Source organism: Fukomys damarensis, unplaced genomic scaffold (assembly GCF_012274545.1).
Source record: "Fukomys damarensis isolate Sample0158 unplaced genomic scaffold, DMR_v1.0_HiC HiC_scaffold_38, whole genome shotgun sequence".
NCBI lineage: Eukaryota > Metazoa > Chordata > Mammalia > Rodentia > Bathyergidae > Fukomys > Fukomys damarensis.
In genome coordinates this window covers 79,027,526-79,052,677 of record NW_022900950.1, presented here as the reverse complement: position 1 = coordinate 79,052,677, position 25,152 = coordinate 79,027,526, and the positions used below count along the sequence as shown (strand labels likewise).

The 25,152-nt window shown below is 34.6% G+C and overlaps 1 protein-coding gene across 1 annotated transcript in view; it reads left to right on the top strand.

Moving 5' to 3' along the window:
* The window catches only part of Rbm46 (RNA binding motif protein 46), a 43,078-nt gene extending 19,429 nt beyond the window's left edge, over positions 1–23,649 (top strand). Inside the window, exon 6 of the mRNA XM_010627983.2 lies at positions 23,004–23,649. Within this exon, the coding sequence (XP_010626285.1) occupies positions 23,004–23,203 (200 nt within the window). The 3' untranslated portion in view covers positions 23,204–23,649. The remainder of the gene's footprint in view (positions 1–23,003) is intronic.
* The last annotated feature ends 1,503 nt before the right edge of the window (positions 23,650–25,152 follow it).

Genomic DNA, 25,152 nt, shown 5'->3' with positions numbered 1-25,152 from the left:
AAGTCCTAGAGTATACTTAGTGGAAGGAGAAGGGTAGTGTTCATGTGTGCTGGTGTGAATTGACCTTTTTCAATAATTTACTAGCAGATAATTATAGGCAAAGTATTTCTTGTTTCCATGTGTAATGCCCACTAATGTCAGTGGTACCTTTTTTCTTGTCTGGTAACCTAAAGTATTTAAGAACCAGTAAATTTTTTAAAAACAGAAATGAGAACCATTGTGGAACAAACTAGTTTGTGTTATTTATTTAATTTAATCTGATTTGTGTACTGTTGTTCTGGCCATGACTGATTAAACAGTACATCTTTTTGGATGGCCCTTAAGTGCTATGTATGCTTTCCTGTGCATTTGGGAGCTAAAGGTAAAGAAAACATATGTTTCCACAGTCTGATAAAGAAGGCAAGTACACAGATTCTGTGCATAAGTTACTTGGGAGTACTGTGTAGGGAATGGCACACCTCCCACCTGATGTGATTGGTAAATCTGGAGGGGAGTTTTGAGTGGAGAGACACAGCAGGCTAAATGCTTCAAAACTTAATGGCAGTTAAGTGACAGGCAGTTTTAAATAGTGTTTGCTTTGGTGGTTTCAGTGGTAGTTTAAGAATTAGAGAAATTTAGATGTGGACATTAGTTAAAACTTTCGTTAGTCCTCTTTAACTTTGTAGGTATACTTTGTTAGTTACAACTAACCGTATATTGGCTGTAATTGCTTTTCTTCTGAGCAAGTAATTTTTCTAGATTAAGCTGTCCTGATTTGTGTGGACTGTTTTACGTATGAATGTTCATCTTTTTAACATCTTCAGTACTTTGCTTTTTTTCCAGTATTCACATTGTGACTGACTTGTGTATTTCTTCTCCAGTTTGAAATGTCAGTCGTTGTTTTGGTCACTGAATAGTAAAGTATTGTGAGAGTGTGCACATACGTGCGTGCATGCATGTGTGTGTGTGTGTGTATGTATAGAAGATACTCATGTGTGATATCCCCATAATATTTAAATTAGGTTTTGATTTTTGTCATAATTTTTAATGGTTAAAATTATTAAATAGCAAGGTGAAAGTATGTTACTGAGAAGTTTTAATGTAAAAATCATTGGTGCTTTTTTTCTTGTGAGCTGGTATTTCCAGATTGATGGGCTGAAATGCAAAAAAAAAGAATTTTAGATTTAAAAATTTGCCAATACACTTCTTTGAAATGAAAAACTTTCTAGACTTTCTTTAATGTAAGGAATAATTTTAGTAGACATTTAAGCTAATAGTTATATTGTAGTGGAATTTTAAATTACAAATAGAAAATACTTTCAGAAAGGTACTTTTTCAAGTTTTAATTATATCTAACATTTTAATGATACCATCTCAAACTGATGTTTTGAAGAATAAAAGTAATTTGTTGAATTTGCTTTAAAATTCACATAATAAGTAGAAGGCATCAGCATCAGCATTTTATACATTTGTTTTCATATGACCAAATGGTGAGACCAAAATTCCATTAACTCAACTATGTGTGTTTAACCCTCTAAGAGGGCCCAGTCCTCATGAACAGATACTTAGGCACTCCTCGTAGAATTTTTTCTGTGAGACCTGTTGAATAGTCATGTAGTATTCATAATTGTCATCTTAATAAATTGTATTAATGAATCATAAATATTATGGAGTTAGTATTGTGAGAGAAGTAGTTTAATAGAGCAATTACTACTGAAATACAAGAATCCTATAGTTTCAGCCACCATCAAACTTTGTGACCTTGGAATGGCAAAAGAGTCATTCAGTCTTTGTGGACTTCACTGCCTGTACCTCTAAAATACTAGTATTTGGTGAACTCTAGGGAGCCTTTTATTGAAAAAGTATATGGTTTTATTTAACATATGTGTTCAAAAATCTTGTGTATGACAGAATAATACTTGAAAATAATGCATATTTGAGTTCAAATAACTTAAAATGAAGAACTTCTTTTTCTGAGAATTAACCCTTAATTAGCCTGTCCCTTTCTATGGAAATCAAAGCTTATATCTGTCTTTTTCATAGGATAAAAAAATGAAAGATTTAGTCAGCCAGGTTTTGGTTTGCTAACACATAACTTTTTTTTTTTCTTCTCTGAATTTTCCCATTAATTACAGACAAATGAAAACTCTAGGATTTTGTTAAACAAGATATTTATTTAAAAGTTTAAAAGCTAGTCTTTTTTTCTAGAACATCTAGGAAAATGATATAAAAATGTAAGTGGCCAATATTTGTTCCATAATTAAATATATTGACTGGTTAAATCATTATGTTTTATTAACCTTATGATTATTGTTACTTATTATGATTATAACCTATTTGATTTTTTTAACCTTACACATTTATTTAATAAGGCTTGCTTATTTATCCTAGAATTTCTTAGTAGTATCCTTGGTTAATACATTCCTAAAATAATTGTTCTAATACATTACTTTTAATAGATACTTCTGTGTTAATAAACTTAATACCTAATTTTGTCATGTAAGTCATATTTTTAAAAAATGCTTTAAAAAAATTTCCGTCATGTCAAATGCTACAATAAATTGTGTTCTATGATGACTATAGCAGTTCATAATTTTGCCACATGGTGTCACCTAAATATTTTTTAATGTAGCTTTAAAAGAAATTTTAATGTTATATTGATATTTAGCTATCTGTTCCTTACTTTGTTTTTGTTTAAATCAGAAAAAAGTGCGAGAGACTGAAGTTAGTCTTCAACTTGCCATACCTTTATTATTGCTTCCTAGTTTAGTATTTAGTAGACAGTGATATTTTCTGCTACAGCAGTGTCATTAATGAATGGATGAGTGAATGGAGACAGATACTTTACATTATCAGTGGTTTTACTGTCATGAGTTTATTTTGTGATTTATTTTTTTCCTATACTATTTTTTTATTTAAAGGATCAAGAGAAAGTATGTATGCCTTTTCACTTGTGTGCAGGCTATGTTCATTCATTGTCCATCAAATATATATCTCAGTGTTACCTAAAGAGCTTTCAAAATTAAAAAAAAATTTATTTGTGCATTTGCTGTTCATATATTTACAGTCATCTTGGGATTGGTTACATGTACATATTACAGTATGTTCTTTCTTTTTCAGAAACCCCTTCCATTCCCCTCCCCCCTCCTCAGGTTCCTCTGTCCCTTTTTTATTCTTACAGATGTTATTTGTCTCAGCTCACATTATGATATATAATATCTACATTAATTGGGGTTATTTGGTCCCTATACATGGCACATCATTATTCTGCTTATTTCCCCTTCCCTTCCTCTTCACCCCTTGCCATTTATTTTGTAATTTTAATCACTTAAAAGTTATTCTGGTTTAGTTACCTCTAGACCTTCTGTTTAAAATAAAATCATTAGTTTATATCTGATGCATTATCGATCCTGGTGAAATTCACCTTGTTTTGTGTGCTGACCAGTGTATCCCATCTAAGACCTGGTACTATTTCACTTCCAATCGTACCCTTCCCTGTGGATTTTCAAACCAAAACAAAATTTAAAATCTCAGTTTCCCCAACTATTTGAAAGTTTTAAGCCACTAGAGTATTAATAACTACTTAGATTTTCTTAATCCTTAAATTGATAGCATTTGGGTATGTATTAATTACATAATAGGCCATTATTTTTCTTGTAATAGATGATACTTTAGCTATAAAAATGACCTGTTTATGAACGTCTACATTCACAGTATTTATATTTTAAGAAAATGATTTGGATAACTAAACTTAGTTTATTTCTGTGTTGCTTTGATCCAGTAAATAATATAATATGATCTTACTCTGCACCGATACTATAATGACTTCTACTGTAATTCTGTGCACAGTTGATGGGGCGTAGCTCTGTGGTAGTGTGAATAAATGCCAGGTGCGAGTAGGACCCTGGGCTCAATCCTCAGGAACTTTCTCCACAGTAAGAAGACCACAGTCTTTAAAAAAAAAATCAACCTATTGTAATTGTATTTCCTGATAATTTGATGGGTCTACTCTAACACTGTTTGTTAGCTGTTTAAACAGCATGACTTGATCTTTGTACAGAAGATAATTCAGTGGATTGATACTTGAATAAGTAAATGAGGTTTAATAAAAAATGTAAACCAACATATAAAATTACACTTACTTTTTCAGAATAGATATGTTGACCTTTTCACTTTTTCTTTTAAACATTTTGATTGTCCTATGTTTTCAAAGGAAGTTATTACTAGAGCAGTTTTTATTTTAGCTTACTTTGTAACCCTGTTTTATATATTGCTGTAAGACTACATGCTTACTAACTTAATTTTTGTTTTTTTGGTACGGGGGATGGAAGTTGGGTTCTTGGGCTTGTGAGGCAGGTGGCAGAACCACTGAGCTAAATCCCTGGCCCCTAACTTAATTCCTTTTGTTAAGTTTGTTTCAGCAATACTCATTCCAGTCTGCTTGTTTACTGGGCAAGCTGTGGGGTAAATGAATGTCCATAAAATTAGCTGCATGTGTGCCTGTGTGGATGGCTTACTTTTTTATTCTGCTGCTCTTTTACTTTTGTTTCAAAGTAAGTCTGTAGGTGTGGGTTTATGAAAATACTGGATTATTTGGAGCACAGAATTTGTAAGATTCTAGTTGAGCCATTTTGAATGAATCTTTAGATGCAAGTTTAAATTTATATCTTCGCTTTTTGTTTGTAGGAAAACAAGTAAAATAGAAATATTCATTAATTGAAAAGAGTTTCATGTCTGTACATCATTCATCTACATGTCTTTCATTGAGAGATTGATAAATCTCAGACGGATTCCTTGGTATAAAATTTAGACATACCAAATACAAAAATAGTGATACCAGAACATTGGAAAAGGATTTTTTTCTTCTAAGGATTATAAACAAAAATACAATTACTTAAGTGGTACAAAGTACTCGCTTAGCTTCTGAAGGGGATTTACAAATATGAGTGTTCCCAATTTATCTATTAACTTTTCCCCTGTGATTTACTTTGTAGACTTAACATTTTTATATTCTGATATTGAAATATTCTTGGTCTCTGTGACTCTTAGTCATATACCAGCATTAACTCATTTGAGTTTTAAACATTTTTGCATTTTGATTTACCTTGTTATTGCTATTTTTCTTGTGGTTTATGCTGTAAGTGGGGAGGTGTTCCGTAAGCTCCCATGGCTTAGGGAGGGTGTAGCCAGTCTTTTACCAGTCTTTCTAGGCTCAGAAGTAGCTTAATGATGTCAGGTACTCTTTCTTTGAATTGAGAAATTATTTCATTGTCTGAACATTTTATCTGAATTTTTATGTAGTAATGATTTTTAGTTCTTTCAATTTGAACTTCTATGTTAATGATATTTGTACAAGGACAATTTCTGTAGTCAGTTTCCAAGTATGTTTATTTAGATATGAGATGTGAATACTTACATTGAGACTAAATAACGCAAATATAATTGTTTTCTTTAATTATGTTTATCCTGGGGTGCTCTTTAATAATATGATATTTTAAGTCAAGATAATTAAAAACTTAAAACCTCTGTTACAGTGTTCACTTTCCCATCATCCCAGTTTCTTGTTGGGGACAGATGACATTCTTTCATATCGATGTGTTGCGGCAACCTAGGTAGAATATTAATCTGCCCTCTGCCTTTTCCCTGTCTTTTTAACTGGTTATGGACGTGTTATTCGTTTTCATTGCTGCTTCATTCCACAGAAGATTTGAGGTGGCTTATTAAAAATATGTAAAATACAAAACGATGGAATTTTTAAGTTGAAGGAATTCAGACGATGGGAAATTATGATTAGGAAAATAAAGCCAAGCAAAGCTAAATGATACATTATTTGGGGATATATGAATATAAGATAAAATAATTTTTAAAAAGCAAGGGAATTATTAACATAAAATTAGGATCATGATTACTTTAAGAGTTTAGAGGGAGAATTTGGAAAGAATGCAAATTTCTAGGGCCTTGATAATTTTGTTTGTAAGTGTGGGCAGAGTGCATGTTTTTATTTTTTAAACTATGTAACCTATCTTTATATTCCTCAGCTTGTATATTTTTATTACTAAATAAAGTCAAAGTGAAAGCCATCCAATCAGAAATAAGAATTTGTATTATTTTATTAAAACCAGAACAAAAATTGTACTACTCTTTAGAGATTCTCAAATTAATGTAATTCAAGGAAAAATAAGACAGTTGCATAGCATCCAGACCAAATAATTGTATTCTGCTCAGACTGTATCTGGAATGCTTGCCTTTGCATAGCACAGTTTGCCAACTAGGGAGAGCCTGGAAAAACACGAAAAAAAAACCCACGAAGTTAGAGCAGTGAACAACTGAATTGTTTGGGCTGTTTAGTCTGTAAATACTGATATTTGTATAGAAGACCTTATATATTTAAGATTGCCATCTTCAAATATCTCAAGAGGACACATTTTTCAGAGAAAAAAAGACCTTAGTATTTCCCTTTGATGTGCCAGTGAATAGATGCAAGTCAAATAAAAAATGTTTTTAGAGTGGTAGATTATGACAGTATACCCCAGAACCAGCCTGCGCTTTAAACTACTAAAAACTATATTCCTCAGTAAATATCAAATCCCAAACCCCAAACCTCTAGATTTTTGAAATTTATTTTAAATTTGTATAGTTAAATGTATGGGGGAAAGAGTTTTTACTAGACAGTTGTAATCATAATGATATTCTGTAACACCTCTTCCCTTGCTGTCCTGAAACCCTTTAAAAATTTGCCCTTTGCTGACCTATGAATGTTTGATTTGGGCATCCTTGTTCTTACGTGAATACTTCTTCTGTTTATTACCATTCACTTCATTGTCATTTTCAATTTTAACTGGTAACTGGTAAACCCTTGTTAAAATACTGTTCAACAAATACTTAATGAACAGTTTGTTTTATATAAAGATCACTGTTGTGAATAAGATCCTTTTGGTGCTTTAATAGGGCTTTTTTGCTCTAATGAAGGAGATGTTACTTAGGGTTTTGACAAGTGTTCTAAAGTAGTATAGGACATAAGAAAATGGGTTTGGGTAACCCGATCTAGCCTGGGGTGAGAGTCAGAAGATAGAGCTTTTCAGCAAAAGGAAATTCAGCACTTAAAATGTAGTGTAAACTAACTACAGGGAAAGACGATAGAAGAACGTGACATTTAGAGCTTGATTTCTTGGGTTCACAGTCCAGCTATATTGCTGACTTGGAAAAGTGACTTCACTGTACTTTAGCTTCCTCATCTGTAAAATGGCAATGATGATAACAGCATTTATCTCAGAGTAATTGTAAGTGTAAAGTGAGTTATTCATTTATATTTTATATTCATAATGTATATTTCAGTTTTATAAATTTATATTTAGACTTTACACTTACACCCATAATAAATAAGAAATGCAAGCAAGAGTTTCCAATCATATGTAATAAAAGTAGTAATAATAGTTAAATGCTTTGAATACTTACTGTATATTAGGAATTCTGTTAAATGCCTTATGTAATACATTATTCTCACAATTAGTTGAAGTAGATTTTATTTTAGTCCTGAGACTTTTTCATTTTTTTCTTTTTAACAAGTGAAGAAGTTGGTTAAATAATTTACCCAAGGTCCCAGTTAGGTAAGGCTATTGTTTGCAACTTTCCCAAACAGTCGCGGTAAGAAACTAGCCTTTGCCTGAGATTGAACAGGTGTCAATAGACTGTGGACTTGTAAAATATTTTTGACACATTAGTTTTCTAAAAATTAAAATATGACAAGAGAGACTTTTCCGGGAAAAGTCCTATAAGCCCATCCATATTCTAGGTTCAGGACACCGCACTGGCTAATCCTAAGTGAGCTGACCTAAGGAGGAAAGGTTTTGTGAACCTGTGTGCAGGCAGGTTTTGGGATTGTAAAGTTTATTGTAGGATAAACTTTATCAACCAGTGGCATTCCTTTCAGGGTGGTAGATAAAGGTGTTTTCCTCTATCCAGATGCTGGACATATTACAGACAGGCAGTTTTTTCATGTTTTCTTGCCCCCAGCTGCTTGATACTCTGGTTCTTTCTTTTTTCATTTTGGTACTGGGGATTGAACTGAGGACCTTGGGCTTGGGAGGCAAGTGGCAGAACCACTGAGCTAAATCCCTGGCCTTATGCTCTTTTTACTGTACTTTCTTACATAGTTTAGCTGTATGAGCCCACTGAAAAAGTTTCACTGTTTTCTCATTATTTCTTTGCTAGGAAGACACAGTAGCTGCTTTTATGACACACTCAGGTACCCTGAACTCCCATTTCCTTCTCGGAGTGTTCTTTTGCTGGGCTCCACCATACCTAACCATGGAGGTAGGCCTCCTGCTTTCAGATGTACGCCCAACTTCACTTGCTCACTGTTAGTTCTAGCCCTTTCCTAACATAGCTCGCTCTGTAAGCGAGATGAACTGTTCTGTTCATCTTCATTTACTTATCTCATATTAAGCTTTTTCTTGGATATAGTAATCTCAAATGACATATTCTCTATTAGTCAACAATTTGCTATTTACTTTATATACTTATTACTTTATAATAGATATCCAATTTAGGATGCCAATTTATTAGGCTTCTTTGGAATAACTGGAATCCTACTTACCCATTTACTTTCTATCTTCAAAAGAAGAAATAGTATGGCCTATAATAATAGCAGTATGGTCTGTAGAACAGTTTTTCATCTTTCATTGCAATACTTCACAGTTTATTTGGAATTTTTTCTCAGATCAAGAGACCAGGCAAACCTTCAAAGACATTGAATATGCTTGTACAGTTAGTTTTTTTTATTTTTTTTTTTTGTACCAGGGATTGAATTTAGGTCCTTGCACTTGTGAGGCAGAGGCCGGCTGTGGAACCACTGAGCTGAATCCCTGGCCCTTGTGCAGTTAGTTTTAAGTGACTTAAAAATTCTCATTATACTTTTGATGCAAGAAGTCATATATCTGCAATACTGTGTCATTGAAATTAATGAAAATTAGAATCTGAAGTAATGTAATTTTACCTAGTTTATTTTGGCTCATATTCCTGCATACTAAAACTAAAAACAGTACATTTACTGATTCCCATTTTACAGAAAGCAAGTAAAGATTCTGTTTCTAATATTTGAAACTTCATTTGTGCTGTTCTTCTTCTTGACGTTTTGACATGAGTTTCTTTTCTCTAGTCTCTTTCCTATCATCTGAATTACAGATAATTCCCTTTGAAATAATTTCTCAGAATATATTAACTATTGATACTTTCAAAAATGAAATGACATGAGTGAAATAGCAAATTATATTGGACAAAAGTACCAGTAAGTAGTAATCTTGAGTTTAACACTAAATTGGGACTCCTGCTTTTAGTTTTTGCTTTTGCTCTGAGCATTATTACCATCTCTTCTGTATTAACAGAAATTTATTTGTAATAGATTGATAATATAAATCTAGTATTCTCTGATTTTTTTTAATACTGAGAATTGAACTCAGGGCCTTCACACTGAGCTACATGCCCAGCCCCTTTTACATTTTTTAAGTAATTAATTTTTTTTGGTATTGGGGATTGAATTTGGGACCTCATGCTTGTGAGGCAGGCTGCAGAACCACTGAGCTAAATCCCCGGCACTTTTGTTTTTTAATTTTGAGTCAGAGTCTTATTACCTAAGTTGGGTTTGAACTTGGAATCTTCTGGCCTCAGCTTCCTACAGTGCTAAGATTACAGGTGTGCCCCATCACACTGAGCTCATTGTTCCCTGGTAAAGTTTCTTTCAAATTAAGATTAATGGAAAACTTATTATAAAGCTCCAGGTGGTAGATAGTTAAGGCATAATGAAAAGATTTGTTTTGTATTTAATCGTTTTCCCATTAGTATCTGTACTGAAAATTACTACCACAGTTTTAATCATTTTCATTTTATATGTTTTGTTTTAATAGTAACTTGTAATCATTGATTTTATCAGAATTACAGGTTATCAACTTTTATGTATTTCACTGGTAGGTGTTACATTTTCTATTTTTTTAAAAAAAGTCTTAAGTTATAATGTTACATGCAAACACAGTGCAAAGTCACGTGTTGGCCCAGTGAGTTAGTGTGAGGGACCACATCTGTGTAAGCACCACTCATAAAATATTAAAACTCCCGGATACTTTCTCATATTTCCCTCAAGACATTTCCTTCCCTCCTTCCCCATTGAAGCCATTCTTCTGACTTTTTTTTTATTTGAAACTTAAAAATTTTATCCACTCTTCTCTGGCTCCTTTGAACATTATATTTATGAGAGTGATCCATGTTTCTTGTAGCAGTTCTGTTCATTTACTCAAATGCTTAGCACATATTCTGTTGAAATGATAGACTTTAGTTTGCTGTTTTCATTCATGAGTCATTTTCTCTGTGTGGGGCCACTTGAATAATGATGCTATGAAGATTCTTGCACATGGTTTAATTTTGGTGCTCATTTGAATGCAATTTTGTGGAGTTCAGGTGGTGGTTCCCATTTTTCGAATTTTAATGGATGGTCCAAGTGGTCAAACCAATTTACTCTCTGGTAGCAGTGTATGTGAGTATTCCAGTTGTGTATTCTTGCCAAATACAAGAGGTATCTATATTTTCAGTTTTGGACAATTTGGCTAGAATATATTGCTATCTCCTTGAGGTTGTCATTTTTCCATCACAGTTTAGTGATAGCAAGAATTATTTAGTAGGATTGGAGGGGTCTGTGCTGTCCTCTTAGGGTGTGTTTCTTAAGTCTATTGTCCCTTTATTCTAACTATTAGCCTGTTTCATTCTCTTTTAACATGTAAGCTGTTAGTTGGAGATGTGTGTGTGTGTGTGTGTGTATACCATTCTCTAGTGTGTGTCTTCTTTTTAGAATCTTTGTGGTATATCGACAAAACAGTACTCATTTTAATATGATTCAATTAATTGATCTTTTGATTTGTATCCTCCAAGAAATTCTTACTTATCTCGAGGTCATGCAGTACTCTGTATCATCTTTCAAAGACTTTTTTTAATCTCTAGGTGAACATGAGAACAGGTTCCTCCCCCTTCCCTTCACCAGTGTGGATTTTCACTTTCTGAGCAGTATTCACCCAAGACTGTCATTTCTCAAGGTTCTGTAGTACCACTGTACATAGGTCAAGTATGTGCACACGCACATATGTTCCTAGTTAGGAAAGTATGCACACACACATGCACATATGCCTAGGTATGAATTCGTGCATTTACAGTCACACACACGCACGCACCCACGTGTGTGCTTAGTTATGTAAGTATGCATACAGATGCAAACATTCCTAGTTATATAAGTATGCACGTGCATGTGTGTGCACACGTACCTAGTTAAATGCATATGTAGATATGTGCCTTATTCTGAATGTTCCATTTTATTGATCTCTTTTTGCTTGCCCAATAATACATTGTTTTAATTACATAACTTTATGAAGAATCTTGATATTTGGTAGAGAATATCTTCCTATTTGTATTTTTTCAAAATTAGCTCTTTTCAGCCCTTGCATTTCAGTAATGAATTTTGTGAATTTATTCTGTTTTAAATGCTTTTCAGTGCAATTGTAAAAGGTGTTTTCTTTTAATTTTTATTTCTGATTGTTCCTATGTTATGTATATATAATTTACTTTTGATAAAATGGATAAAACTACTGACTTGATTCTAATGGCTTGGCTCAACAGTACTTTTTCTTTGTATACACTTTAGTCAGCTACAGTAATGAGTTTTCCCTTCTTTTACATCCTTATGCTTTTTCCTCTTGTTGCACTGGCTAGAGCTGCTTGCTCAGCATTGCACACAAATGATGATAGAAGACAACCATGTAAACTTTGACTATTTCTCCACCAAGGTAGGATGTTATAGATTTTATTTGTAAAAGTCCTTTATCATTTTATCCCTTATATTCTTAGAATTTTCAATCATGAATAGATAATTTCTGTACCTATTTAATCACGTCATTTTTGTCTTTTACTGCTTTAATGTGGCAAATTGCATTGATGCCTGAAAAGTAGATCAACTTTGTATTTCTGAAATAAACTAAATTTGTCATGATGCATCATTTTTTTTAACTCATTAAATTTATTGGGGTATTTTAGGTGTACAGTATAATGACATTCGTCGTTGGGAGTATATTATCTTTACATTTGTTAAATTTATGATAGTTTTTTTTAGGAGTTTTACAGCTGTGCTCATTAGTGAGATTGTCTGTATGCTTTCATCATAAAAATATTTGTGAAATGCTTTCATTTGTTCTCTAGAAAAGTAAGATTGGTGCAGTATTTTTGAATATATAAGAAATATTTAAAAAGCCATCCAAGTTTAGAGTTTTCAGCCTTTCTTTTATTATACCATATGCATTTTAAGGCTTCCCACTTCTCTTTTAATATTTGATGTATTTTATTGTCACTTGTTGAAAATTTTTTTCTACTTTCTGCTTTGATTTCTTCTGGACCTATTGATGTTAATTTCTAAACCTATAGAAATTTTTAGTCATTTTTTGTTCATTTTACTGTAATTATAAGGCATATTCTATCATTTCAGTTTTTTTTAACTGATCCAATTAAAGAAAATATTGCATGTCTATTTAAAGAATTTTTTTTTTTTTTTTGAGACAGGGTCTCACTATGTAGTTGAGACTGACCTGGAACTCACTATGTAGCCCAGGCTGGTCTCAAACTCACAGCAATCCTCCTGCCTCAGCCTCCCGAGTGCTGAGATTACAGACAGGCGTGTGCTACCACGCCCCGCCAAAGATGTGTTTACAGTTGTTAATTTTAATATATTAGTTGCCAAGGGCTACTGTGGCAAAGCACCAGGAATTTATTTCTTGCATTCTGTTGACAAGGTGGTGTTCCTTCTGAAACCTGTTGGGTACAGTCCTTTGCCTTTTGTACCTTCCAGTATTTGCCAAGTGATCCTTGAAATTCTTTGTTTATGCGTCATCTGCCTTCTGCCTTTGTCATAACATGGGTATCTTTTCCATGTTTTTTGTTTCTGGACTTGTTGTTCTTGCTGTTCTTGTAAGGGTAGCAGTCATCACATTCAATTAAATGTCCATCTTACTCCAGTGTGGCCACATCCTGATGAATTACATCTGCAGTGATCTTCAGAATAGGGGTACATTCTGAGGTACTTTGGGCTTAGACTTTTGGGAGACACAATTCAGCTTATAACAACTTCATATACCAGTTAGGTCAGCTGTACATAGTGGCGCACGCCATAATCTCAGCACTGGGGAGGATGAGGCAGGAGGATTGCTGCAAGTTTGAGACCAGCCTGGGCTACATAGTGAGTTTAAGGCCAGCCTGAACAACATAGAGAGATCCTTTCTCAAAAAAGCAGCAGAACAAAACAAGCCAGACATGGTGTACACCTGTAATCCTAGCACTCTGGAGGCTGAGGCAGCAGGATTGCCATGAATTTGATTGCCATGCAGCTTGAGCTGCATAGAGATTTTGTGGGCAGGCTGAACTACATAGCGAGATCCTGTCTCACAAAATTAAACAAAACAAAACAAATACCGGCCAAGTTTGCTCTTCATATTGTTCACATTTCTCTGTAATATTTTTACCAAAAACCACATTAATCCTGTTATTAGAGAAGTTATGAAAATCATACATTATAGCTATAACTTTATCCTTTCTTTTAGTTCTTTCAGGATTTGCTTTTGCAGAGAAATTTAGAACTGTTTTGTTTTTCTCATGAAGGGAAACCTTTTGTTATTCTGTGTCACTCTGTCTCTGTAATGCATTTCTGCCTCAAAGGCTACTTTCTCTGACACTATACTAATGTAAATTTATACTTCTTGTGTTAGAGTTTTTGTAAGTTTTCCCATCTGTTTACTGTACTTGTTTCTTAGACTTTCAGTGAGCCTAATATATTGCTAATTGTTTCATGTTATTTATGTTCAGAGTCAGTCTTTGTAGGGTTTGGTCAGCTTGCGTTCATTGTACTTATTGGTAGGCTTGGAATCAAGATTCTTGTTTTGCTGTTTTGTATTTTTTCTTCATGTTTTACTGTTTGTTCTCAGATGGTTCCTTTTGCTTTTTTGTCTTTAGTTATAGTACTCCTACAACTTGTACTGTTCTTTTGGTGATTATCTGGTAGTCTTTGACCTGCCTTCTTAACTAACTGTGTGGTATTAGTACTATGTCACATTCTGGACAGTACAAGGAACTTAGCACACTTTAGTCCCTTTCTTTTTTTTTTTTTTGTACCAGGAATCAAATTCAGGACCTCATGCTTGCCAGGCAGGCGCTGTGCTGCTGAGCTAAATCCTTGGCCCTAGTCCCTTTCTTATAATTTAAATCTGTCATTAGTATTTCTGTAATACTTTGAATTATATATGTTTTGAACCCTGTGATGCCTTGTTATAGTTTTTAGACTTAGTATACATTTTTTGTTTTTATACATCATTTATCATTTCCTTTATCTTTATTTTCTTCCTACATTTCCAGACTTGTTCAGGACTGTTTATTCTGCCAAGAGAATACTTAACACATCTTTACTCTTGTATGGATATGTGCAAGCAAATTATCTTTTTCTTTTTTTTTGGTACTGGGACCTTGGTGCTTGAACTCAGGACCTTGGTTCTTGTGAGGCAGGCGGCAGAATCATTGAGCTAAATTTCTGGCCCTACGAATTATCTGTTTTTGTTGTTCTGAATATATTTTTGATGTACCTGATACATTTGAAAGTTTATTTTTGCTAGGTGAGCCATCTTTTTTAATGCATTTGTTTCAGAAAGGTCTAATTATTCTGCTTTCAAATATTCTTCTATGCTATCTTCCTGTCTTCTGTCTCCTTTATGATACTCCAGTTTCACCTGTATTATACCTTTTTACTGTACTTCACATATGGAATATTTTATCCTTTTGTACATATAGTTTGAATATTCTTACCTGTATCTTGGTTCATGAATTTTTTTTTTTTCACTTGTGTCTAACTGCTGACAACCATTTGGGTTTATTTCTTCTCTAGAATTTCATTTGAACCTTCTTATATCCATTTTCTTTTCTAAAATTTTTAGTCTTTTATTTCCTTGAATATTTCTGGCAGAGTTATTTCAACACCTTCTGAAACTTTATTACCTGAGTACTCTGGAGATCTGTTACAGTTGTTTCTGTTGGTTTTAGGTGATACTGTTTTATCTCCTGGTATGACATTATTTTTGATTGAATGCTAGATATTATATATGAAAATATGTGGAGATCATTTGAATACTAATGTCATGTTATCTTTATTCAGGAAAGATTTATTTTGGCATTAGAAACATGGCTGAAGGATTGACAAGCCCAGATTCTTTAATAGAGGCAGGAATTGAGAGTCAAAGTTTAATTTAGCCTCTATTAACGTTGGTCTACTTCTGGTTCACTGTTTCTCAGGGTTTCAGTCATGCCTCATTAGTAGCACCTCAGCTATTCTTTTTGTTGTCTTAGCTTAAGAAATTTGTCTGTCTCTTGTCACCTCCTTTGCTTTTCTCTTGTCTTGGGAATTCACCAGCCCTTGTAGGGAAATATATCCCCAGAGAGGTATACCATCTTGTGTTTTCTTCTTGTCTAAGATCATGACCCTATAGTCTGTCACTGTCTTGGCTGTTTTTAGTGCTTTCAGACAGATGTTTTTGTTTTCACTGCTTAAAGTTGACTGTTATCTAGTTTATCATATGAAAACAAGATATCGTGACTTTACTGAGTCTTTAACTGATTCCTTAAACGTCTATACTTTCTTGAAAACATACATCTACACATAAAATTACAGTGTTATTCCTTAGCAGCATTGTTTATGAAGCTAACAGGTGGATAAAACCTGAAGAGCAGCTGATGAATGTATAAACAAAATGTGCTTTATCCACATAATGGAATATTATTCTACCATAAAAGGGAATGAGATTCTGAGAGCATCCTACAACTTGGATGAATCTTGCCAATATTCTGAAAAGCCAGTCCCAAAGGCCGCAAAAATTGTGTGATTTTACATAAATTTTTATGAAAATACCAGAATAGACAAATTTATGTTAACAGAAAGGTGAGTGCTCGGTGCAGTGGAAGAAAGAGGGGATGAGGTATAACTGGGAAGGGTACTGAGTTTCTGGTTAGGAGAATAAAGTATTCTAGAGTTTGTTGTACAACTCTGAAAACTTAAAACCACTGAATTTGCACGTGTGGCACATCACAAAAGGAATAGATGTGGTAGAACTAATGCATAGCTACCAAAAAGAAACCAATTGTGAAGGATATATTTTTAATGGAAAAATTAGCATAAAAGGTATTGGGTTGGAAATAAAGTAAAAGAAAAAACCAAAATGAAATAAAGTAAAAGAAAAAGCCAAAATTAACATAATGGAACTCATGTTAAAGTCACTAATAACGTTTTTTGATTTACCAGTCAGACAACAACTGTAGAATTAGCAGAGTTTGGTTAAAATGTATCAGATTGAATTTGGAAGCTAAATGAGAATTTGAAGAAAGAAATCACTATATTCATTGCTTGTGTTTTCATTAAGAAGCGTTTTGGTGGTATTCACTATGAGATGGTGGACAGAGAAAGACAGTGGCTGCATAAGCAGGTGTACGGTACATGTCCTGCTCCTGTGGTGCTAAGTCCCTGCTCATCCCAGATTCACTGTCTGAAGTTCTGAATCCAGGGTTCCCATTAACCATTGCTGTCCAATTGAAACTACTGTACAGTGTAAACCTATCTGTCATTATTTACATAGATCAGATCTGTTCTTTGAAAATGTTTGTATTCAAAGTATACATAGGAAGTTGTAGAAAGTTTGAAATGTAGAGAAATGCTGTATCTAATAATACAGTAGAACACTTGTTATCGTGCCTTTTTTTTTGGTAAAGTGATTTTTTTCTACAAATGAAATGTTACAAGAAGTTGAGCATCTAAAATAAGGAAACACAGAGCTGCCCAGGTTGAAATGAGAGGCATGGCCCTGGGTAGGTGACAGTAAAATCCAGGTAGCACCGTTCACTTTTTCCTCTCGTGTAATAACTTCCTGAGCATTTCTTTGAGCATTCTGTTAGAGAAGATTGCCAGAGTGGAAAAGCTGATCAAATGGAAATAATACTTCCCTACAGAGTAGGAAGCCCCCACTCCCCTTTGAAAGATCTCTTTGAGACCGGCCAGGGCTGGTCTTAAACTGCCGCCCTCAGCTGATTCCACCACCTTCCCCTCCTGAGTGGCTGGGACTAACATGCCACCACACCTGGCTGGGGTTAGTCTTCAGCGTATTCTTTTTTTTTTTTTAGTAGGAAAAAAAGATACTGATAGGAAAGCTCCTAAGGGGCAGGAGGGGTCCCGAGTGAGTAGCCCAAGGACCCCACTTCACAGAGAAGTTTTAAAGGGTGACACCCACGTGGGTGCAACGTGGGCCACAGCAAAAACACTCAGTAAGGTTACAAGCACAGTCACTTAGGTAATGGTGGTCCACTTGGGAAGCGAGACAGGTAGTACTGTGGATGGAAAGAACAAGATTCTCCTAGGAGGCGGTGGGCCCAGAGTTCTCTGGTCACCCCAGGGTGGTTGATGTCTATCTGTACTTCACTAAGCCCAGTTCTTTGAAGAAGTGTGTAGGCCTGGTCCTCTTGTCTCCAATTTGAGGTCTGGTTTTCAGCTGACATGTAGGTGTGGTGTGTTTCACCTTTGCTCTGACCCTCTCGAGGACTTAGCCCTGCCTATAACATTTCTACCTAGCTCATCTATCTATAATATTGCCCCCTCTGAAGAAGTATCCCGAACTGCCATGAGGGGGTAAAGGGTGGTGACCGCTGTAGCTACTTCAGGCTGAAAAGGGTTATAGTTGTGGTTGGCACTCAGGGATACCCTTCAGAAGGTCTACCCAAAGGTCCTAGGTAGGCAGCAGGCATTTCCATCATGGGTAGGCGTGTAGCTGTAAGTCCGGAGGAGACAAGGCCAAACACATGGTTAAGTATACATGGGCCAAACAGTAAGATAAGATATTGTGAATATGGCCATATGCCCCTTTGGATGAAAGAAGTCCTGCCATGCAGTGGGGTGTATGTACAGTGAGATCTTTGCCCAAAATTAGCTTGGATGCCTCTGAAATTAGGAGAGCTCCTGCAGCTATAGCTCGTAAGGCATGCAGGCCATCCCTTTGCTACAATATCTATTTTATGTCTTAGGCACTCTACAGGCTGTTGAGCAGATAATCAGGTTTCCAGGTTAAAATATGGGTATCTGTCTTTTGAGTTTCTTTTAGAAGTGGATAGGTCATGCAACCTCACCATATCCTGCTATCCAAAGGTGACAAAAGCCTTAATCCCTAGGAATCCCCTTAGCTCTCTTACACAGTGAAAGTATTAGGAGGAAAGTATTGGTTTAATTCTTTCTTCCCCTAGTCTTCGGATTCCCTTAGATATGATAAGGCCTCAATATTTTACCTCAAGGCTACAAAGTTCTGCTTTAGATCTAGAAACCTTATAACCCTTGTCTGCTAGAAAATTTAGCAGAGCACTGGTAGGTTGGCTAAAGAGTTTTTCTGAGGGGGTACATACCAATATATCATCTAGGTATTGTAAGACTGTGACCTGGGGAAGCACAGAAATGCCAGGTCGTGGGAAAGTACTTGTCCAAAAAGGTGAGGACTGTCTCTGAATCCTTGAGGAAGTCCAACTTGTTCTTTTTCTGTTCAGCAATCTGTGTGGGTCAGTTATACTCATTCACATGAAAGAGGTCATTTGAATCGGAGACTTTTAAGAGTCTCAGCCTATTCTTGGTATGTGATTTTGAATTAGGGAATTTGGTGAGTGAAAAAATTAATTATCTGAAGTAGAAAGGTGAAGCAAACTAAAATGATCCAAAGGTTTGAATAGCAACTTTACCAGAGATGTTCAAAGGGCAGTGGCAGGGCCAGGGATTAGGCTCAGTGGTGCCGCTGCTTGCCTCACAAGCACAAGGACCTGAGTTCGATCCCTGGTACCAAAAAAAAAAAAAGGGGGTGGGGCAGTGACCACATTATTAGTCATGGGGAAATCAAAATCAAAACCACAGATAAAATTTCATATGCATTGGACTAACTATGATTAAAAATATTGACAATGCCAGATGTTAATGAGGATGTGTAATAACTAACTGGAGGTCTTTTTTTGTTTGTTTCTTTCTTTTTTGGTACTGGGGATGGAACTTAGGGCCTTGTGCTTGCAAGGCAGGAGGCAGAACCACTGAGCTAAATTCCTGGCCCTAGGTCTTGTTTTTTATTGGTGTGAATATATAAAGGTCACAATGGGGAACCCTTTTTTTTTGTACCAGGGATCAAACTTGGGACCTTGCACTTGCAAGGCAGGTGGCGGCACTGAGCCTAAATCCCTGGTGCACAATGGAAAACTCTTAAGCATAATTTATCTACCAGCAGTCCTATTCCTAGGTATTTACCCCAAATAAATGAAAACCTATGTTCACAAACATTTTGTATGAGAATACCTTTTAGCAGCTTTATTCATGATAGTCAAAACTCAAGACCTCAGAAATTAATTACCAGGTGAATAAAGAATTTAGGTATGTTCATACAATGGAATAAACTCATTTGAAAAAGGGAAAAAACTACTGAATTGTACAGTATGAGTAACTCTTAGAAATTATATCAAGAGAAGAAAGATAAATGAAGCTCCAAAGCAGGTGAAACAAATCTGTTGTGATAGAAAGCAGAAAGTGGTTGCCTCCAGCAGAACTGCAGTCAACTGAAAAGGGGCACAGGAAACTTCTGTATTGGTGGATATGTTTTATATCTTGTATTGAGTGTGGATCGCAAGGATGTATACAGTAGCAAGACTCATTAAAATGAACACACAGGGTGTGAGCATCTTTTTGTGTGTCAATTGTACCCCAGTTTTAAGTCCTTAAGGAAGTTGAATAGCATGAAATGTAAAACTTAAATCATTCCTTTAGAAGAGGAGAGGGGCATGCAAAACCCAGCCTGAGGCGGTGAGATTGAAGAGCCAAGGAAGCTCATTTAGAAGAAAAGCCAGGGGGTGGGCAAGTAGCATATACTAGGGATTTAAACTCACTTAGTTTTTGTAAACATTAATGATGATTTCTGCTGGTTTCTATGATACATAAATTATATGTTATCTCTAAGGAAAAGCATGGTTCTACTCGTAGATCTATTTTACTAGTTATTTACAGTTTACATTTCATCTTATGTTTTACTTTCCAATCACTCAGGTATTTCCCTGAATATATTTAGATTCTTAGTGATTTCAGGAATAAAATGTACTTTTGAAGTGCTTATAGTCTTAGAAACGTCTGGAGCTTTTTATTATACCTGTAGTATGGGGGTTTCTGTTGATTTAGCCTATATATGAATAAAGTAATCAGTCCATTTTTAATTTTTTACTTTATTTACTCTTAAAAAGTATGTTTATTTAAATTGAAGATTTAAAGAGGGGACTGTCAGAAATGGAGAGGTGCTAATTGTTATGCTCATAGCCAACGGTTTGTCCATCTTCTTTTTTAAATTAATTGGTACAATTTAGATACACATAAGGATCACACTCATCATAGGGAATTTGTACCTGTACATGGTATATCTTGATTCCTCTTTGTTCCCCATTCCCCTCCCCTCCTTTTAATTCTTCCCTTCCTTATTTATAAAGCTTTGTTTCCATTTTATCCTTTTCTCATTTTTTTCTTTGCCCTTCTTTTCTTCCCCTTCCTACCTCCCCAGTTCCCCTTTCCTTTTGAACAGTAGCCTCGTATTTCACAGTATCTATTACACATTTTGGTCCTTATTTACCCTTTCAGTTTCTCACACCAGAAAGACACTGTGATATCTATACGTGTGTCTGATTTATTGCACTTAAGAGTATGGTCTCATGGTGTATTTATTTAGCTAGAAATGTCTCAAGTTTATCCTTCCTGTGGCTGAGTAGTACTCCATTGTATAAAAACCCACATATATCTTAATCCATTCAGTAGTTGATGGGCATTTGGGCTGTTAACAAGATTTAGCTATTATAACTTGCTGCTATAAACATAGGTGCTCATATATTGCTGTGGTATGATGCTTTTATTTCTTCTGGGAAGATAACCCAGAAGGGGAATAGCTAACGTCAGATGTCTAGCTTCTTTTTGAAGTCTTCCTGAAGGTTTTTTTCTATATCACCTTTTATGAATAGGTTGCATTACTTCTTTTTTCTTTTTTTGGTACTGGGGATTGAACTCAGGACCTTGTGCTTGTGAGGCAGGCAGCAGAACCACTGAGCTAAATCCCTGGCCCTCTCCTTTACTTCTTGAATGGATGTAAACTCAAAACAAAAGTGATCGCTCTCTGAAAACTGTATCTTCTTGTCTTAAGATACCTGCTCCTGTGAATTGTATTGGAAATGAAAACGTTGGCAAAATTTTAAGGGGCCAGGTATATCACAGGTACATGGCTCTTGATGACAGGTTAACTAGCTAGCAAAGCTACCACTTAATTCCTACTGTGATTTTGTAAAAGATGACCATGTTTGTGTGGTAAAGATAGCTGCAGTTGTGTTTGTCACCTGATGCAGTGTTCACAAACAAAAACAAAGTTTTGCCAAACACTTCTGTTTGGGAACCAAATTGTTCGCAAACAAAAAGCGTTTGTGAATTTAGGTACTACTGTATTTATATAACATCTTCTGAAGGGAAGAAGTCTGAATTGTTTTACGGTACAGTCATTACTACATAGGAACCATTAATATTTCAGTTTTATATTCATTCTTTAACCCTTAGGCAGTGGATTTTTTAAAAGAAGATAAGCTTTCTGTGATACATGGGGTTATCGTACATTGGGTGTTGGAAAAGCAAATAGTATCAAAGTAATTTCCCATCTAATCTCAAAACACTGACAGTATTTTACTGGCAACTTTGTTTTTCTAAAACAAACTGTGTTAAAATTAACAAAAATTAAAAACGTTATAAAATTATTCTAATAGCATGTTAACAGTGCTAGAAATTGAACCTATATTTAACTGATTTTTATTTTTTCCATTTTTTTAACTAGGTCCTTTCTGATGTTGCTTGAGCTTATTCTCCTGCAGTTGATCTCATTCCTGTTGGCTAAACATAAGTTCCATGACAACACTAAGTTAAAGCGCGTGTGTTATAGGCCGCAGTTATGATACCAGGACAGTATTGTAGAAAAAGTAACTCTCTACCTGTACATTAAATGATCCAATTTCTCTCTTTCTGTTCCTAGAAACACTGTAACTTTTATAAATACCCATTATACAGTTATTGTCATACCTTTGACTAAAGAACATAGTTGAGTTTTTGGAAAGTACAGGATTTACCAATTTGGTCTTAATTCATACACATAATTATTACAGTTATGAAACAGGAAATTATTGGTGCATATGATGAATGTATACTATGGAAGAATATTTCAAATATAATTTTTTAATAATTTGGTTTAATTTTTGGATATTTTTTCTATACTCTTAAGTTGATAATGTTTTTTTAAAGTTTATTTTATAAAGATGATTTATTTTACTGTTTTGTGGTACCAGTAGGACTCTTAACATTAAATTGGTATGTGGAATTTTATAAATGTTTCTATTAGCATTTAGATAATGAACTATTACAAGTTAGTTTATGCCAAATGTTTCTAAAGTGTAGGGGTAATATTTATGCTGGTTTGATGCATAGTACAGTTTTTTAAGAAAGCAACTATGAATTGTTGTTTTTTTAAATCTTTTCTTCATGAACTACCCCTTAAGGCTAGAACCAAATTTGAAAGAGGCTTCTTTGTGGAGCAAGACAAATCAGAGATTTTCTATGTTAAAAAAAAAAAACCAAGCTCCAAGAATGCATTCTATTAAGATCTCTGAAGCATTTTGTCAGTGAAGGAAATATTAAATACTGACTTGGTAAATATATTAGGATTTGCATTGCAGAGACTTGGAAGTAATCTTTACCACTGGTACAATATCATCAGGATTTTTGAATGTTAGAACATTATGTTAAAATGTGAATATAGTTTTAATGTTTTGTCTCACTGAATTAAATTTGTGTCCATAAAGATGTGCAGTGTAATTGTTCATGTATTTATTTACAGACTGCAGTTTCCGTCGCAGCTCAATAAATAGTCTTTCCCCTGTTAGCGCTACCCTCTCTTCTGGGATTCCCAGCGTGCTTCCTTATACTTCAAGGCCTTATTCTTATCCAAGCTGCCCCTTGTCACCAACAGTATCACTTGTTAATGGCAGCCGTGTTGGACAACGACTATATATCTCCAATCAGGCCTCATTCTTCTGAAGACAACTTATAAACATTAGTATGAAAATTACTTTGTGTAAAGCATGCAAAGTAAAATACTGTTTTATTTTAGAATCGGGTTTGCACATTTGGCTTTAAAAATAATATATTCCAACATACTAAACACCAGAAGTTATTCAGAATATCAGAGTCGTAGAATTTATAAAAATGCAATGTTTGAAAAGTTATTCAGTGGTTTTCAAACTGCTATTCTTTTTAAACTTAACGGAATTTTCTTCCTGAGTGGGCAATAGATCCCCGTAGTTTATTTTTTGTGTGACTGCTTTGCAGAATTTTCACATATTAAGCCACTTGAAAACAATAATTATATTAAATTTGATAACCAAGGATCACTATCTGTATTGGAGATTGGAACAATTATATATTAGGTAGAAAGAAATGATGAGACAAAAAGATTAAGATGCTAACTTTATGCAGTACTAAAGACAACACAGTCTACCATTGTGGTCCTTGAAAATAGATTTAAGTATTTTAGTTAATTATTTGTTACAGAAATAAATTCTAATTTTGCTGTTACATATTTAAGGATTTTATAGTTATGCTTCATTTTTTTTGATATTCATTGTATTTGAATAAGAAGTGTTCCAGTTTTTAATGTTGAAATCGTGTTGTTTAATTTTTGTACTTGAATTTGAACCTTTTGACATTAAATATGTGATGCTTCTAATATGTGTGTTTTATTTTTATTAGAATGCGCATGCATACACAGCTGTCACAAGCACTGACTTTGAGAACATTTTTTCTCATTAAGTTTATGGTCGTGGTGCATAGATTCATTATCTTCATGAGAAATGAAGCTTGGGATACTGTAGACTGAAAAAAATTTAAATTTAGGTACATTTAAGGTATACAATATAAGGACATTCATCATTGAAAATTTGCATCTTTACATAATCCATCTAGGTTTTAATTTTTTCCCCATTCCCCTACCCTCCCTTCAACCCCTCCAGGTCTCCCTATGAAAATTGTTAATTTTGTAAAACTAGCATCATTTTCAGGGGCCAATAGAAATAGTTTATTGATAGACCCACTAATGGTTTGCCCTTATGAATAAGTAATGAACTCATGTCATTTTGACTGTTCGTTAGTACTTTACATGAACAATGATGGTTTTCTTAATTGAGAGCAGACAAATCAGATGTCAAATGTTACTCTTGTTGGCTCCTTGATCAACTCCTTGTACAGCTTGTATTTAGGATTTGGCTACAAAGATATGAAACATTTGCAGATATGTTTCTTACCAACTTGAGTTTCAAGCACAAGTTGTATGAAGAGTAAGTTGATCTGTTTTCTTTCATCTAAAATTTCATTCCATATAAATTACATGTATTACTGTTTTTGCTGCCCTGGATTTTTTAACTTAAATGAGAATGGACATGATACCTAATTAGCATTTTTCCCCTGTCACAACTGTGTGACTTGTGTAGATTCTGCCCACTCCCTTTGTGTTTTTGAGACAAGTCTTGTGTAGCTCTGGCTGGCCTTGAACTCGCTGTTTAGCCCGAGCTGTTCTCAGAGACGCCATCCTCAAGTCTCTCAAGGCCTGGGGTTCCACATGTGCACCACCTTGCCCAGCTTAGATTCTGCAGATTAGATTTAATCGCTCTGTATTTGCCCTATATATGGTGCATAGGTGCACCTCACTCACTGAGTAGATATACAGTGTTTGTTTTGGTGCTGTGCTTTTTTTTTACTCTTGGAACATCCAAGTGACTGAAGCCAAGCTAGAGGGATTCTCATAGAAAGGTACTCATTGGCCCAAATCAGAGTAATTTGAAATCTCCACATGGCTTTTCAACTTTGGAAAGAAAATTTCAAAACACTTGAAAGTGGAGAGTTTAGCAACCACACAAACTATGTGAGATCTATGATAACAGTGGGAAATGTGTAAGTTTTGCTTTCAAATTTGATTACTACTTCTGCCAAGT